We start from the raw sequence: 12,687 nt of genomic DNA, 5'->3' as shown, positions 1-12,687 counted from the left end.
TGTCATCAGAAATATTTCAGAAAATGACCTTTCTTCTGTGCCAGTGAAAACTGCAAATTTCTAGCATATGTTGTTATTTATAGTCGACTCAGCAAACATCAAAGGCCGAGGAGACGATTAAAATTGCAAAAAGTGCCTCTGGAAAAAACATGCTCCCATTTTGACTACACCTTTCCACACTTGTTAACTAACTGTTTTGCCACGTCACCAAAAAAGTAGGCAGACAAAATCCGAATCTGAAAGATTTCTTCTACCTTTACATGGAAATGAGCCCATACGGACTTGACAGCGAACTGAACAAAGTTAAACAGAACTACGAGTATTTCTTCGTAACACCGCCAGTGAGCTAATTCGACTGTCGCAGAAAATGGGGGGAAAAAGATGGACGGTCGAGGGTGTGAGGATTCCATTAGCTGAGCTACAGAATGTACAGAGTTTCGAGGGGGCAGGGACGAGACGAACTGTTTATAAACTAACTCAGGTCTCTCTCTACAAAGAAATACCGCAATTGCAGTCCTTACTGTAGAAGCAGTAAGCACCTCTGAAACGTCGGATCAATTTCTACAAGACCCATCGCCGTGAGAATTTGAAACATAAATCAGCAAATGGGCTAGATCAATTACAGAATCCATAAGAAACGTACATGGATAACGCATCATACATTAGCCACAAGTTGCCTCAAAAATATGTTCCCGAGAACGCATTATATAAGCCACAGATCTGGATAAAATCATGAAACAGAATATAAATGCATCATCTAATGTCAAATAAAACTTACAAAAACATTTTCTTCATCTCTGAGCAAAAACATTTTCGTACAAACATTATTTCAAGTCAGTGTTAGCACTTGTCAAAGCGGGTATATCTGAGTACAGGCATAGGAAATGTTGCTTTAGAGCTTGTTGGTCGCAGTTCGGCCCAAATATGTGTTATTTGTTTTTATTTGTAGTGTTCTGTCTGACGACAGGTCCATATGAACAGGATCCTTCCATCCTTTTCTCGGACTGGGACCTGTTCATATACGTTCTTGGCAGATGATCCAGAAGTGGTTTGCCATTGCCTTCTTCTGTGTGTGAATGGAGTAATTGTTGGGATGCCACGGAGGAAAACTCCGTGTTGCCTAGACCACGGCCTTGCCCAACACAAGTTATAAATTCGGGCACCGCCGGGAATCGAACCCGAGACCCCAGGATTACAATGCCAGCGTTCTAACCGCTAGACCACCTCATCTTATTATTATTTAGTGTTCTGTCTGACGACAGGTCCATATGAACAGGATCCTTCCATCCTTTTCTCGGACTGTGACCTGTTCATATACGTTCTTGGCAGATGATCCAGAAGTGGTTTGCCATTGCCTTCTTCTGTGTGTGAATGGAGTAATTGTTGGGATGCCACGGAGGAAAACTCCGTGTTGCCTAGACCACGGCCTTGCCCAACACAAGTTATAAATTCGGGCACCGCCGGGAATCGAACCCGAGACCCCCAGGATTACAAGGCCAGCGTTCTAACCGCTAGACCACCGTGGCGGTCAAAAATATGTGTTAACAAATTTAAAAATAACATGGAAATTATCAATACGGAGTATGAACATCTACATTAAAATCTGCCACCTGATTCAACGTCACCGATAAGAAAACAGGTCTCGAAACCAGGGTTCCCACGCTCAGAAACTTGCAAGTTTCACATAAAAGACAGACGTGGTGTCGCATCTGCGCAGTCACTTTGCAACAGGAAAGAATTTCACTTCGCATAAATTAAGAGCCCGTGGCCTCGTGAGTGTAATCACAGGAACTAATAAAAAAACTGCAATTCCACTTTCCTCCCGCGGAAGGCGTTAAGGATGGGACAGGATAAATCACGGCGTTCCCTAGCCAACCAGACGCCATCCTGTGGCTTCAGAATGCCTTCCGTCCTCATCTTACGATGCCATCTGTTCAAAGCATGTGATCTGTTTCTACAATTTCACGTCCCACACTTCTGAAGGAGTACAAATATATTTTCGTTCAACGTCATTCAATCAATTGCAGGAGCTAATTAGCATATATTAATTACAATATATTTAACAGCTGTATCATGTAATGAAATTAATAGTAAATTTAACACATTACTCACTTGCGAATGGAAGGATGATTATGATTAATTGGTAAAGATATGTAAGGAATAGGTCGTGGAGGCCCAAGAATCAAACTGTGGACAAGATGAAACTGGGCGTATGTCCTGACAGCAACACGAAAAATTTCGGTTTCCATAAAGCTGCTCCTGAACACTACAGAGTCGTAACACTCTTCCTTAATTTTGTTAACTAACATACATTTAGAAGAAAAAAATTAAATTTAAGTTACATTGGGCCCATATTTTATGCCCTGCAAGAATTATTATATCTAGGATTCACCCTACTTTTAAAAATATCACCAACTTTTGATTCTCTAAGGGTCATATACGATAATATTAACAAAAATTGAATTTCCCCTTTAAATTTCAGTGTAGTCCGCCCATACAAAATTTCAGTAAAATTCAATCAGAAAATTCAGAATTATAACACGGAGACGGACGGGCGGACCGACAGTGGCTTTCCTGTGAGTCTTCAGTTCTTGTCCTTGTTGGATTTACACACGAGAGAAATGCTAATGTATTCAGACAACTGAGGAGACCTAGAAATAGATGGTAGGACAATATTAAAATGGATCACAAACAGGATGTGTGGGTGTAAAGAAGATTCATCTGACTTTCGGGCTCTTATGAAACCGATATTATGTGAAGTCGTGAAATTTGATTGGCTGAGCGACTCGACGCTTTATAAAATCTAAGTTGTTGTTTTTTTTAAGGTAGACCAGGCGAAATATTTAAACATGCATGACTGATACATCATAACTTAAAGTTTATGGGCGCAATTTTTGTGATAACTCAAATATTTCTGCCAGCAACACGCAAGGAATTAAAATTTACAAGCTCTAATCATTCTTGAATTTAAATTAACCACCCCACCCCACCCCCCCCCCCTCCGACGGACCAGTGGCAAACGCTTTTAATAACTGTTACGAACTTGTAACTTTCTGGTCGCTGATTGGCTCACGCGAGCTGAGCCTGTGGCAAGACATAAATCAGAGCCGCTTATCGGGGGCCCCGATGTACTAAAGTGGGGCATGTCACGTGATGCCTAACAACATGTTTTGTTAACACAGGCACAACTGAAGGGCATGCTTTCATGTTACTCCTTTCCGTGCGAAGTTTAATTAAGAAAACACTAACTACGTCGTAAAAAGTCTTTTCTGCAAAGGTCATATTTGCTCAACAAATCCCCTGAACCCCAAGGTTCATAAGAATCCGCCACTGGACCCTATAATAAGTCGCTCATATTTTTTTCAAAAACTCAAGATGGCTGGTCTCGGGGTGATGACACTTTTTAAATCACAAGATAAATCATACGGTCGTGATTTCAAATCTCAATCGAGATACCGCAAAAAACCGATACGTGGTTTTCCTCAGTACTTCCCAAGTCTGGCGTGGGCATTCCCTCGCGAACGTCTGCCGGCTGAGAGTCCCTCCTCTAACGCCATCCATCACTAAATGAACTCTCAAGACTTCATCATAAGGCATCGTTACTCGGCATAAGAACCAAATGGTTTCTCTATTTTCATAGGCCGAGCCGTCTCCTGATTTATCTCTTCCCTCTGCGTCTCCTTCCGCCCGCCAAATGAGTGTTTGGTCTGGTGTGCCGGCTGGAATCAACCCCGCGCCTAATTAAAATGGATCATTTGTGTCAGCACTCCCGACCCCTGATTTATTACCTTTATTTTGACATTTCTCCAACAGCCCTAAGCAATGCCTGAAAGCCGCAAGTCTCGGTTCCACAAAGTTTGTCTGTCAATGACCGTGTATACAGTAGTTGTCAAACACGGGCCCGTAGGTCGCTTACAGCCCTCTCAAAAATTAGAATATGAGCGTAATAAATATCACAGACTACCGAAAATTTTACACAATAAGTCCCACGATTATCTGTAGCGTAATTTAAACGTAAAATAATAAAACATTTATGGGCCACTGGGGGTCTCAATTGGGGCACTTCCAATTTTGAAAGATTCAATTCAATAACGTAAAAAATGGAAGAAAACCCGTCTTTGGGAAGGCATCAAAAAAGGCGACGTCTATCTGCTGTCTAGATACAAAAAGTGTCTTTTTTTAATCCAGCAAACAATAAGCGCTTCAGCAACGCTTTCAATTAAAATCCGATAACATTTAAAAAAAACTGGTCCACGTGTGACATCAAAACGTGTTAAGATCTTGACCTTCGGAACCGCAAACATAGCAGAAACATCAAGCGAATCCGCCACTGCACGTCTAGGAGACGGCGCGACACCGGGTGACAGTCCGTCTCATTCATATGAAAACAAGAAAGCAACGACAAGCGGATATATCACTTTCAGACTGGCAGGGAAACGTTTACGAGACGACAGTTTTTTCAAAAACCGCATCACGATGCAGCGGACTGATCTACGGCACTCTCGGAATAAAGATCCTGGGCTAGTATATAGATCCATCCTCATGACGTCATTTCCGCCGCAGAGCCAACTACACCACTTGCTCTATGATCTACTTAAAACTTTGTTACCTTTTCTGGCTTCGTATCAGATCTGGCAGTAGTTCGTATTTTAAAAAAATAGATCCCATCGGTACGCGAAAAAAAATTTAAGTATCTATGCCCTGGTGGGATTCGAACCCAAACCCACAGTAGGGTTAAAACTCTAGCGAATACAGTGCGTGGGGGTTGTAAAAGAAGCACGGTTTATCCCACATTTCCTTCGACGGTCAAATCGACAACCCTCTAACCCCTTTTCCACTTACACGCATTGCGGTACAACATACATCACATGTCCGTGTGTGAGGTGGCAAGGTGGAAACTCCTTTTTTGTACCACGGAGAGCGGACATTTATATTCAACGTATTCACAAATTGCCCTCCACTTGGTGACCGCTGAGCTACGTGAATGCTCCCTCAGCAGTCGATGTTCGTCTAAACAGTACTTAAGAATTCACTTCCTAAGCGTCTCCATGACAACTATCAATTTCTTAATGCTGTTTAAGAAATTAATCATTGTTCATATCAAACCCATAAAAAATATTCTGTGTTCAAAACATCACTAAAAATCAAGATCTAAAGCTTTCACGGTGAATGAATGCAACGAAATCTTTTCGGACGATCGGGTATGTTTCGGAGGCCGTCCATGCTTCCATCATCAGAGCTGAGGTAACGACAGACACGACTTCTCATTGTATTAAATGCCTGTAAAAGTAATCCATGTGAATGCTTAGAGGCACAAATGGCAAACGCATATGCCAACAGATAAGACGACGTTGCGGGATCCTAACGTCGAAATTAGTACATAACTTCAAGGGCATTACGATATTGACTAGAAGGACAATGGAAGACAGAAGTAGCTTCAGCTAGCATGTCCACCTGCAGTCTACCGGTCACTGCGCAGTGCTGACAACGCCCAAACAGCTGCGGGTCTGTGTTCAACGGACGGACGAACAAATCTCAAGTCAAAATGGCCGAAGCTTCCAAGCTGGGTATCTCGTAACATGTAATGGCAATTAGTTTACGTGTCCCCAAAGATACACTTTTAACCAGACTACACGGCACAACATCCCGGCAGACAGACACCTTCACATTTACCACCGTGAGAACCCGAAATGTCACCTAGAAAATCTTTAAGCAATCATTTGTAACAACTATGTAGTTGTGTCTTTATTAGTATTGTATTTGCACATCTTCGGCTTGTCCTATAATTACTGGACGCATTGTATAAACATGGTTTCCATTATATATATATATATATATATGATGTTTCTTGAAATACCTCAAGCCGGCGGGAAGAATTTTAATCTCTTAAACCCCTAGAAACAGCTACCCATTAAAATAAATTTCAGGCTAAAATCACGGCATTTTTTTTACATAAAATAGAAATCAGGTCTAATTACCCAACAAGCCAGATTTTCCAGCCCAGATAAGTAACTAGGCAACTAACAGCATTCAAATAATTGCTTAAAGCATACTGACAATGGAATATTTTTACTACTTTCACATAACCTATATTAGAGCGCCATTAGTATACAGACTTACAGTCACGTGTTGCCTCCATGTTGCGCAAACTGGTTGCATGGCTGAAAGTTGCATAGCAACTTACAACTCTTGAACAACATTTTAAACACCACACCACAAATATTTCAGTTTGAAACGTTAACTGACAATAACAAATCACAATAAACACCATCTCACACTTTGTAATAATCTCACAATGCAATTTTCAACGAAATTCTAACCGGAAATCACGCACCGTCTACCACTTTTGCACTCATGGACGCTAATGTCCTCCTACCTCAGGCGTTCGGAAAACTTCGGTAAAAGTTCGTTTTCTTACGTATTTCATAGGTGACGCGCAACGCTTTATAATGCATGGAGCTTAAAAAACAAACGATAGTAAAACTTACAAATAACAGGAAGCATAAACGTTCAATAAAACTGAAAACGTGCAATTATAATCAAACATATTTCCAAAACAAATATACAATTCATTATTTTATTCCACATCTATCTTTATTATCAGTTTATGAACATAAAAATCTGATTTGTCAATGCTAATGAACACCAAAGAAGTCACACTTCATAACTGTCTTGTGAACAAAACAAATGAACAACGGACTACGAAAATTTATTTTTCTAGTGTTTCGTTCATAATACATGCATCGAAATATTATTCAAATAAATTATATATGTCTTAATTACATGTATATTTTACATTTATTATACCCAAGTTCCGAATTATGAATTATGTCTTATAAAACTGAACTTTTTTCTGTACCTTACAGTAATGCCAACCCCATAGCCATTGCCAACCTCATCTTCACATTTCCACAAACGATAAAACCAAACTGTCTAACAAAATTTAAGCCCAAACCACTAATTGATAGTCACTAAATAAACGAAAAAGTAATGCCCATCTACGATTTAGTGATTATTAAGTCCCCTTTCGACAGAACACCAAGCAATTTCTTTTAACACGCGCGTCGTACTTTGCCATAAAGAGAAACTTGCCTTGGTAGGTTCAAAGCCCTACAATGCATTCGCATTTGAAACTTCACGAAGAATCAAACGAAACGTAATGGAAATTTCCATGAGCAGCGTAGTTTCGCGTTATCATAAACAAAATCCATTTAGAAGATTGCGTATTTGGCTCCCACCTGCAACTGGACTTCAAGAAGACCTCACTCTTCCAACGTTTAAGATCCATTCCCTAGATTAAACCCTGGTCCATTTCGCCAGTTTTAAGCACGAAGGGGGGGGGAGGATCTTGTGACCATGTCATTAATATCTCAGAGAGGTCACGGGTCAATGTTTGAGGCAACAGATTAGAATTTCTATTTGTATAATCAGTTAAGGGTCTTCGTCTTATCTTTGTAATGGTGAAGTGTAGTGTTTTCTTTGCGGTAAGGACCGAATTCTTTAGGTATTATTATGACGAACTTGAGCTCTAGAGCTGTGGCCCTGTGGCGCAACGGATAACGCGTCTGACTACGGATCAGAAGATTCCAGGTTCGAATCCTGGCAGGGTCGATGTATATTTTTTTTTTTCGAAGGACGAGCGGGTACTGTCTGGGAACCTTCGTAGCCCCAAACCAACTTTATACCTACCCCCCCAATTTATAACAGTAGTACCTATCGCTACTCCCCCCACTTTCTGTTTCCTCTCTCTCTTTTTGAGCGTCAGAGGGTTCATAGTATTTATCAAGAAGGGAACTTCTGAAACAAACGAATATTCGGGCAAATGATTCCAAAGCCGAAAACAAATAAATATCCCCTTCGTCCGTCTTAGTGCAGACGGGAACACAAAATTAATGGTGATGAAAATACCTCCGGAACATGATCCCCGCACCCTTCTCCAGAGAGACCGAGTTAATTCAATTTATTTGTAACACAACACAGCGGTACACAGCCTCTCGTCTCTGTGACGTCATTACTCTCAAGAACTTTTCTTTTTGTGACTCCTTCACTGCCTCTGTCTAGTATATTCGGTGTCAGTACGCTACTGTCATTAAAGTAATGTTGTCTGCCTTGAAACGGTCCTTAATCAAATTTATTAAATACGATCTGCCAGCTACAGAGGACACACATAACAAATAATATTTACCTTCCTGTAAATCGCTCTTTCATCTGTTTCTTACTTCAGAGATATATCAAGTAATCGATTATCGGGAATGTGAGTGTCCGGCTTTAATAATTTTAGAGCAGAATGACGGAGTTTTACGAAACTTGGTATGAGCATCATACCACTAGAGGTTACCTCACCTTTTTTTTTTAATTTCTACAATCAGTAATACCAACTTCTGGGACGACATTACTAAAACCAAATGTCCTCAAAATTGCACCCAAGTTTCTCAAAACTGCGGAATGTAACACAACATGGCGGTGCGCGAAACCTAAATTTACTATTCAGTCTAATAGTAGTAAGCCCCAGACTGACAATTTCAATTACATTTTCGACATTCAAAAAGAAAAAAAATTACGAGAACGCTGAATGGTGAGAACAAATTGAAGAATCTTGCGGAAAGGAAGAGTAACCCAAACTTACATGGAATTCTAAGGGTATTTCCCACTGGTGGTAAGAGTTAAACAAACATATCTGAGGGGATTTGGCCAAGTGGGAGATGGGCGGACGGAGGGGGGGAGGGGAGGGGTGTTACGTAAGACGGTCGGACGGACCCACTCAGGTGGAAAAGTTTGAGATCTCCGAAGAACATGCATATTTCATAGCCTTTGGACTCATCCACGTTGAACTAAAACACCCTCCACTGCTCGCAGTTTTCCTCCCTTCGTGCCAAGGGGATCAAACATTTATACGGTTCCACCAAGATCTCTCCCTCCGTTTCTTTCCCCGTGTCTGACCCCGAACACACGCACGCACGCACGCACACGTATGCACAATAACTCTATCCTCACAATCATCCGCTTTGAGAAAATATGGCGTGGGATGAGATGAGAATCGCTGAAATTTATGGTCAAGGCATGCGTTGAAATAAACACGGACGTATGTGAACAAGGCACCACCATCTCACGCAGTAATTAGATGACACAGCCTGCCATCTTCAGGAAGCAAGAGTGAATACATCGTACACTGCAATAATCGCTCACAATTGGACGCGATATTCAGCCAGCTTAAACCGGCATAAATCCTTTCTTCTGACTTCAAAGCCGTCAAGTTCTTCTCAGCCGATAATCGTACAGATTTCAAGAAACTATTAACCTTTCATAAAACCCGAAGGATCGTTACCACCTGACAAGAATCCCCGCACCTCTCCCGACCCAAAGGCACATTAAATCCAGTCCATATCCTCACAGGTTATTATTTGCATTTTAATATTATCCTCCCATCTACGCCTTGCGCTCCCAAATAGCCTCCCAATTCAGGTGTTACAATCAGCATTTTGTATACATTTCTCAACCGCCACGGTGGTCTAGCGGTCAGAACGCTGGCCTTGTAAACCTGGGGGTCTCGGGTTCGATTCCCGGCGGTGCCCGAATTTATAACTTGTGTTGGGCAAGGCCGTGGTCTAGGCAACACGGAGTTTTCCTCCGTGGCATCCCAACAATTACTCCATTCACACACAGAAGAAGGCAATGGCAAACCACTTCTGGATCATCTGCCAAGAACGTATATGAACAGGTCCCAGTCCGAGAAAAGGATGGAAGGATCCTGTTCATATGGACCTGTCGTAAGACAGAAAACTAAATAAATAATAAATACATTTCTCGTCTCTTCAACGCGCAGCTAATGCACCAGACTGTACCGCGCATACCAGAAGGCGTATGGCTGTCGTATTAGTAGCCGTGAGAACCCGGTATCAGATCTTAATTTCTTCGCGAGTGTAATTTTGATTTTTCCTGTCTTTCCCAAATACTTGATCTCTTAAACATTTCTTCTAAATATTTATTGATACACTTTAAATCGCATTATCTAAAATCTGCAATATTCTGTGAACGAAAGTGACGATAGACCAGAATGATGAGGGCGACCGCTTTGTGTTTCCATGACATTTCGCCCGTCCAACGCCATATTTCACGGGCTACCACGTTTTATTTTAATATTTTCAAGCCTACATAAACCAATAAAGACCACATGGAAACACAAAATCATTATTTTCATATCAAGTATAAATGTTCCGCGTAAAATGCAAAAGCAGAAATTAGGGGCTCCTAGGCGCTTAGTGACCGTCTTCTGTTTGAAGGGCTGGCGCGGAAAAGTGACATATCCTCGTTTCCGCTTCTTATTAGAAGGTAAGAGCCAATTTCGGTACCCTGTTACATAGTTCTTCTCACTTACCACGGACACTTTGAATATCCAAAGCTCTGCCCGCGAGAAGATTGCATAAGCTTCCGAAGTTCAGGAAACTTAATGTCTCACGAGCAGACAGCAGTTCACTTCGTTCCGCCGAGAAAAATAAGGACGTCTGAACACAAGCGTCAGGAAATCACAAGAGAAAATTACACAACGCGGAGCTTCATAACCTGGACTAATGGTCTAATATTATTAAAACGATCACATAAAGGACAAAGAGGGGGAAACAAGAAATGCACAAAGAGCAGTGTTTGAGGCGTCGGTATTATGACAGGTCAATATGGGATGATGGTGTTCATGTAACTAATAATTCCGCTATAAGCAGTTTTCACAAAACTTAGACCCACAGGTTAATAACCGCGCCTGATTCGTCTAGCAGCCGTCAGAGCGAGCGGAGAACGCAGTCACTTCATCATAAACCACCCCCCTCCTCAAACTCCGAGTAGGGTGAATGCCATTCTAAAAATTACTCTTTGTAGGGGTGTGATGGGGGTGAGGGAGTGTTCTAGCCACATAAGCTCCATTTCCTGAAGTTTCTTTCCAATTTCTTTTATAAGAACATCAAGATACAGAGGAGGTAGCCGTCTTCTTATTATTACACAAGCATTTCTCCTGTAATTGCGTCACAGATGAGTCAGTGAGTTAATTTACACTTTGGGTCTGATGCACTCTTCTTGAAATCATCTTGTGCCCCGTTACGGAACTACAGAAGTCTCTACCATGCCCAAACTCGTCTTAATAATATTTAATAATAATATCTGGTGAAGGGCAATACTAAACAGTCTGGTCCTTAGTAACGTCTGCAAACAGCCAACATGATAACAGATTTCCAACGGGAGATCAGAAGAATTTGGTGTACATCCAACGAAATTCGACAAGGAGCACATTTTTAAGCTTATAAAATCCAATTTCACGACATTTAAAACTCTTATAACTAACTAACTAACTAGATGGCTTACCGAACCCGAAGGTTCATCACCGAATTAACCAAAGCCCTCCACCGGACCCTGTCCTGGGCCAACAAAATCCAGTCTCCTTCAACTCCTATCTCCCATAGATCCCGCCTGAGATTATCCTCCCATCTACGTCTAGGTCTCCCCAGAGGCCTCTTCCCCTCAGGCTTCCCGGTGAACACCTCTTGTCCCATCCATGCGTGCTACATTCCCCGCCCATCTCATTCTTCTCGACTTAATCACCCTTACAATACTGGGGGAGGAGTACAGATTTTTAAGCTCGTCATTGTACAGTTTTCTCCACGCCCCATCGTCTTCTCTCCTAGGCCCAAATATCCTCCTCAAACACCTGCAATCTTTGTTCCTCCCTCTGAGTGAGAGACCATGTTTCGCACCCATACAAAACAACAGGCAAGATTATTGTTTTGTATACTTTAATTTTCAGGTTCTTAGAAATCAGACGGGAAAACAAAATATCTTGGACTGAGAAGTTGCAAGCATTTCCGGAATTTAGTCTCCTCCTAACTTCCTCACATAACAGTAACTTATAATACACCTGATAAGCTGGATAATGAAAGGTCTACGTCACAACTAATTTCTCCCATAAGCTTCATTATTCATCATTCATAATCACCTTACCATATATCATTCTACATTACATAACCACCGTAGTAAATACATCGTCATGACACAGCCAAACATTTAAACTCTAATCCCGTCACCTAGTTCAAAGCTTATGAATGGAACACACCTTCGCAGTTGATACATCGTCGTAATATAATCACCTGTACTTAATTCCCGTCCATTGGTTCAAATGTTTCATGAATGGAAAATGCCACATAAGCGACTTGAGGTTCGAAGTCGGTTCAATTACTTATACCGCGAACAAGAACGCAGCAAGTTCCTTCATGACAATACATTTCACGTTACATAACCTAAAAGTTTTGTACGCTGAAGATACAAGTCGCTGTGTATCAACTGTGACGAGATCAAGGAGGCGGTGGTAAAGATGTTTCAAGCCAAGTCTCTTATAATTTATTTGAGAGGAGGGGACACTCGATACAAGGGGGGGAAGAGGGCGTTTAATTATCAACAGCCCCCAACATTTCGCTCCAGTCTTATGAATAATGGATGCCTTGAAGTCGTCCTATCCAGAATTCTCATTTTTACCACAGTTCTTTAGCATTAATTCCACTCACATTCAAGCCTTCGCAAACGGATTGTGCCACCACACCCTGTTTAGAGACGCTGCATCAACCCCATATTGTCAGTAAAGATGCTGGAGAGTGTGGTTCGATTCCTGGATATCAATGTGTTCAGATGATGAAAAGATCCATTTATAAT

The 12,687-nt window shown here is 41.5% G+C and overlaps 1 protein-coding gene and 1 non-coding gene across 2 annotated transcripts in view; one reads left to right on the top strand and one right to left on the bottom strand.

Annotated features, from left to right (window-relative positions):
- The window catches only part of LOC110827779 (uncharacterized), a 479,277-nt gene extending 472,948 nt beyond the window's left edge, over positions 1–6,329 (bottom strand). Inside the window, exon 1 of the mRNA XM_022059773.2 lies at positions 6,121–6,329. Coding sequence (XP_021915465.2) covers positions 6,121–6,174 — 54 coding nt within the window. The 5' untranslated portion in view covers positions 6,175–6,329. The remainder of the gene's footprint in view (positions 1–6,120) is intronic.
- Positions 6,330–7,538: 1,209 nt separating this feature from the next.
- TRNAR-ACG (transfer RNA arginine (anticodon ACG)) lies at positions 7,539–7,611 on the top strand. Its single transcript has one exon. It is a non-coding gene; the product is annotated as a tRNA-Arg (tRNA).
- The last annotated feature ends 5,076 nt before the right edge of the window (positions 7,612–12,687 follow it).

The sequence above is a fragment of the Zootermopsis nevadensis genome, unplaced genomic scaffold (genome assembly GCF_977971745.1).
Source record: "Zootermopsis nevadensis isolate Lab colony 2312 unplaced genomic scaffold, Znev_1.0 Znev_ptg000030l, whole genome shotgun sequence".
Classification (NCBI taxonomy): domain Eukaryota; kingdom Metazoa; phylum Arthropoda; class Insecta; order Blattodea; family Termopsidae; genus Zootermopsis; species Zootermopsis nevadensis.
Note: the sequence above shows the minus strand (reverse complement) of the source record. Positions and strands in the feature narration are given on the sequence as shown.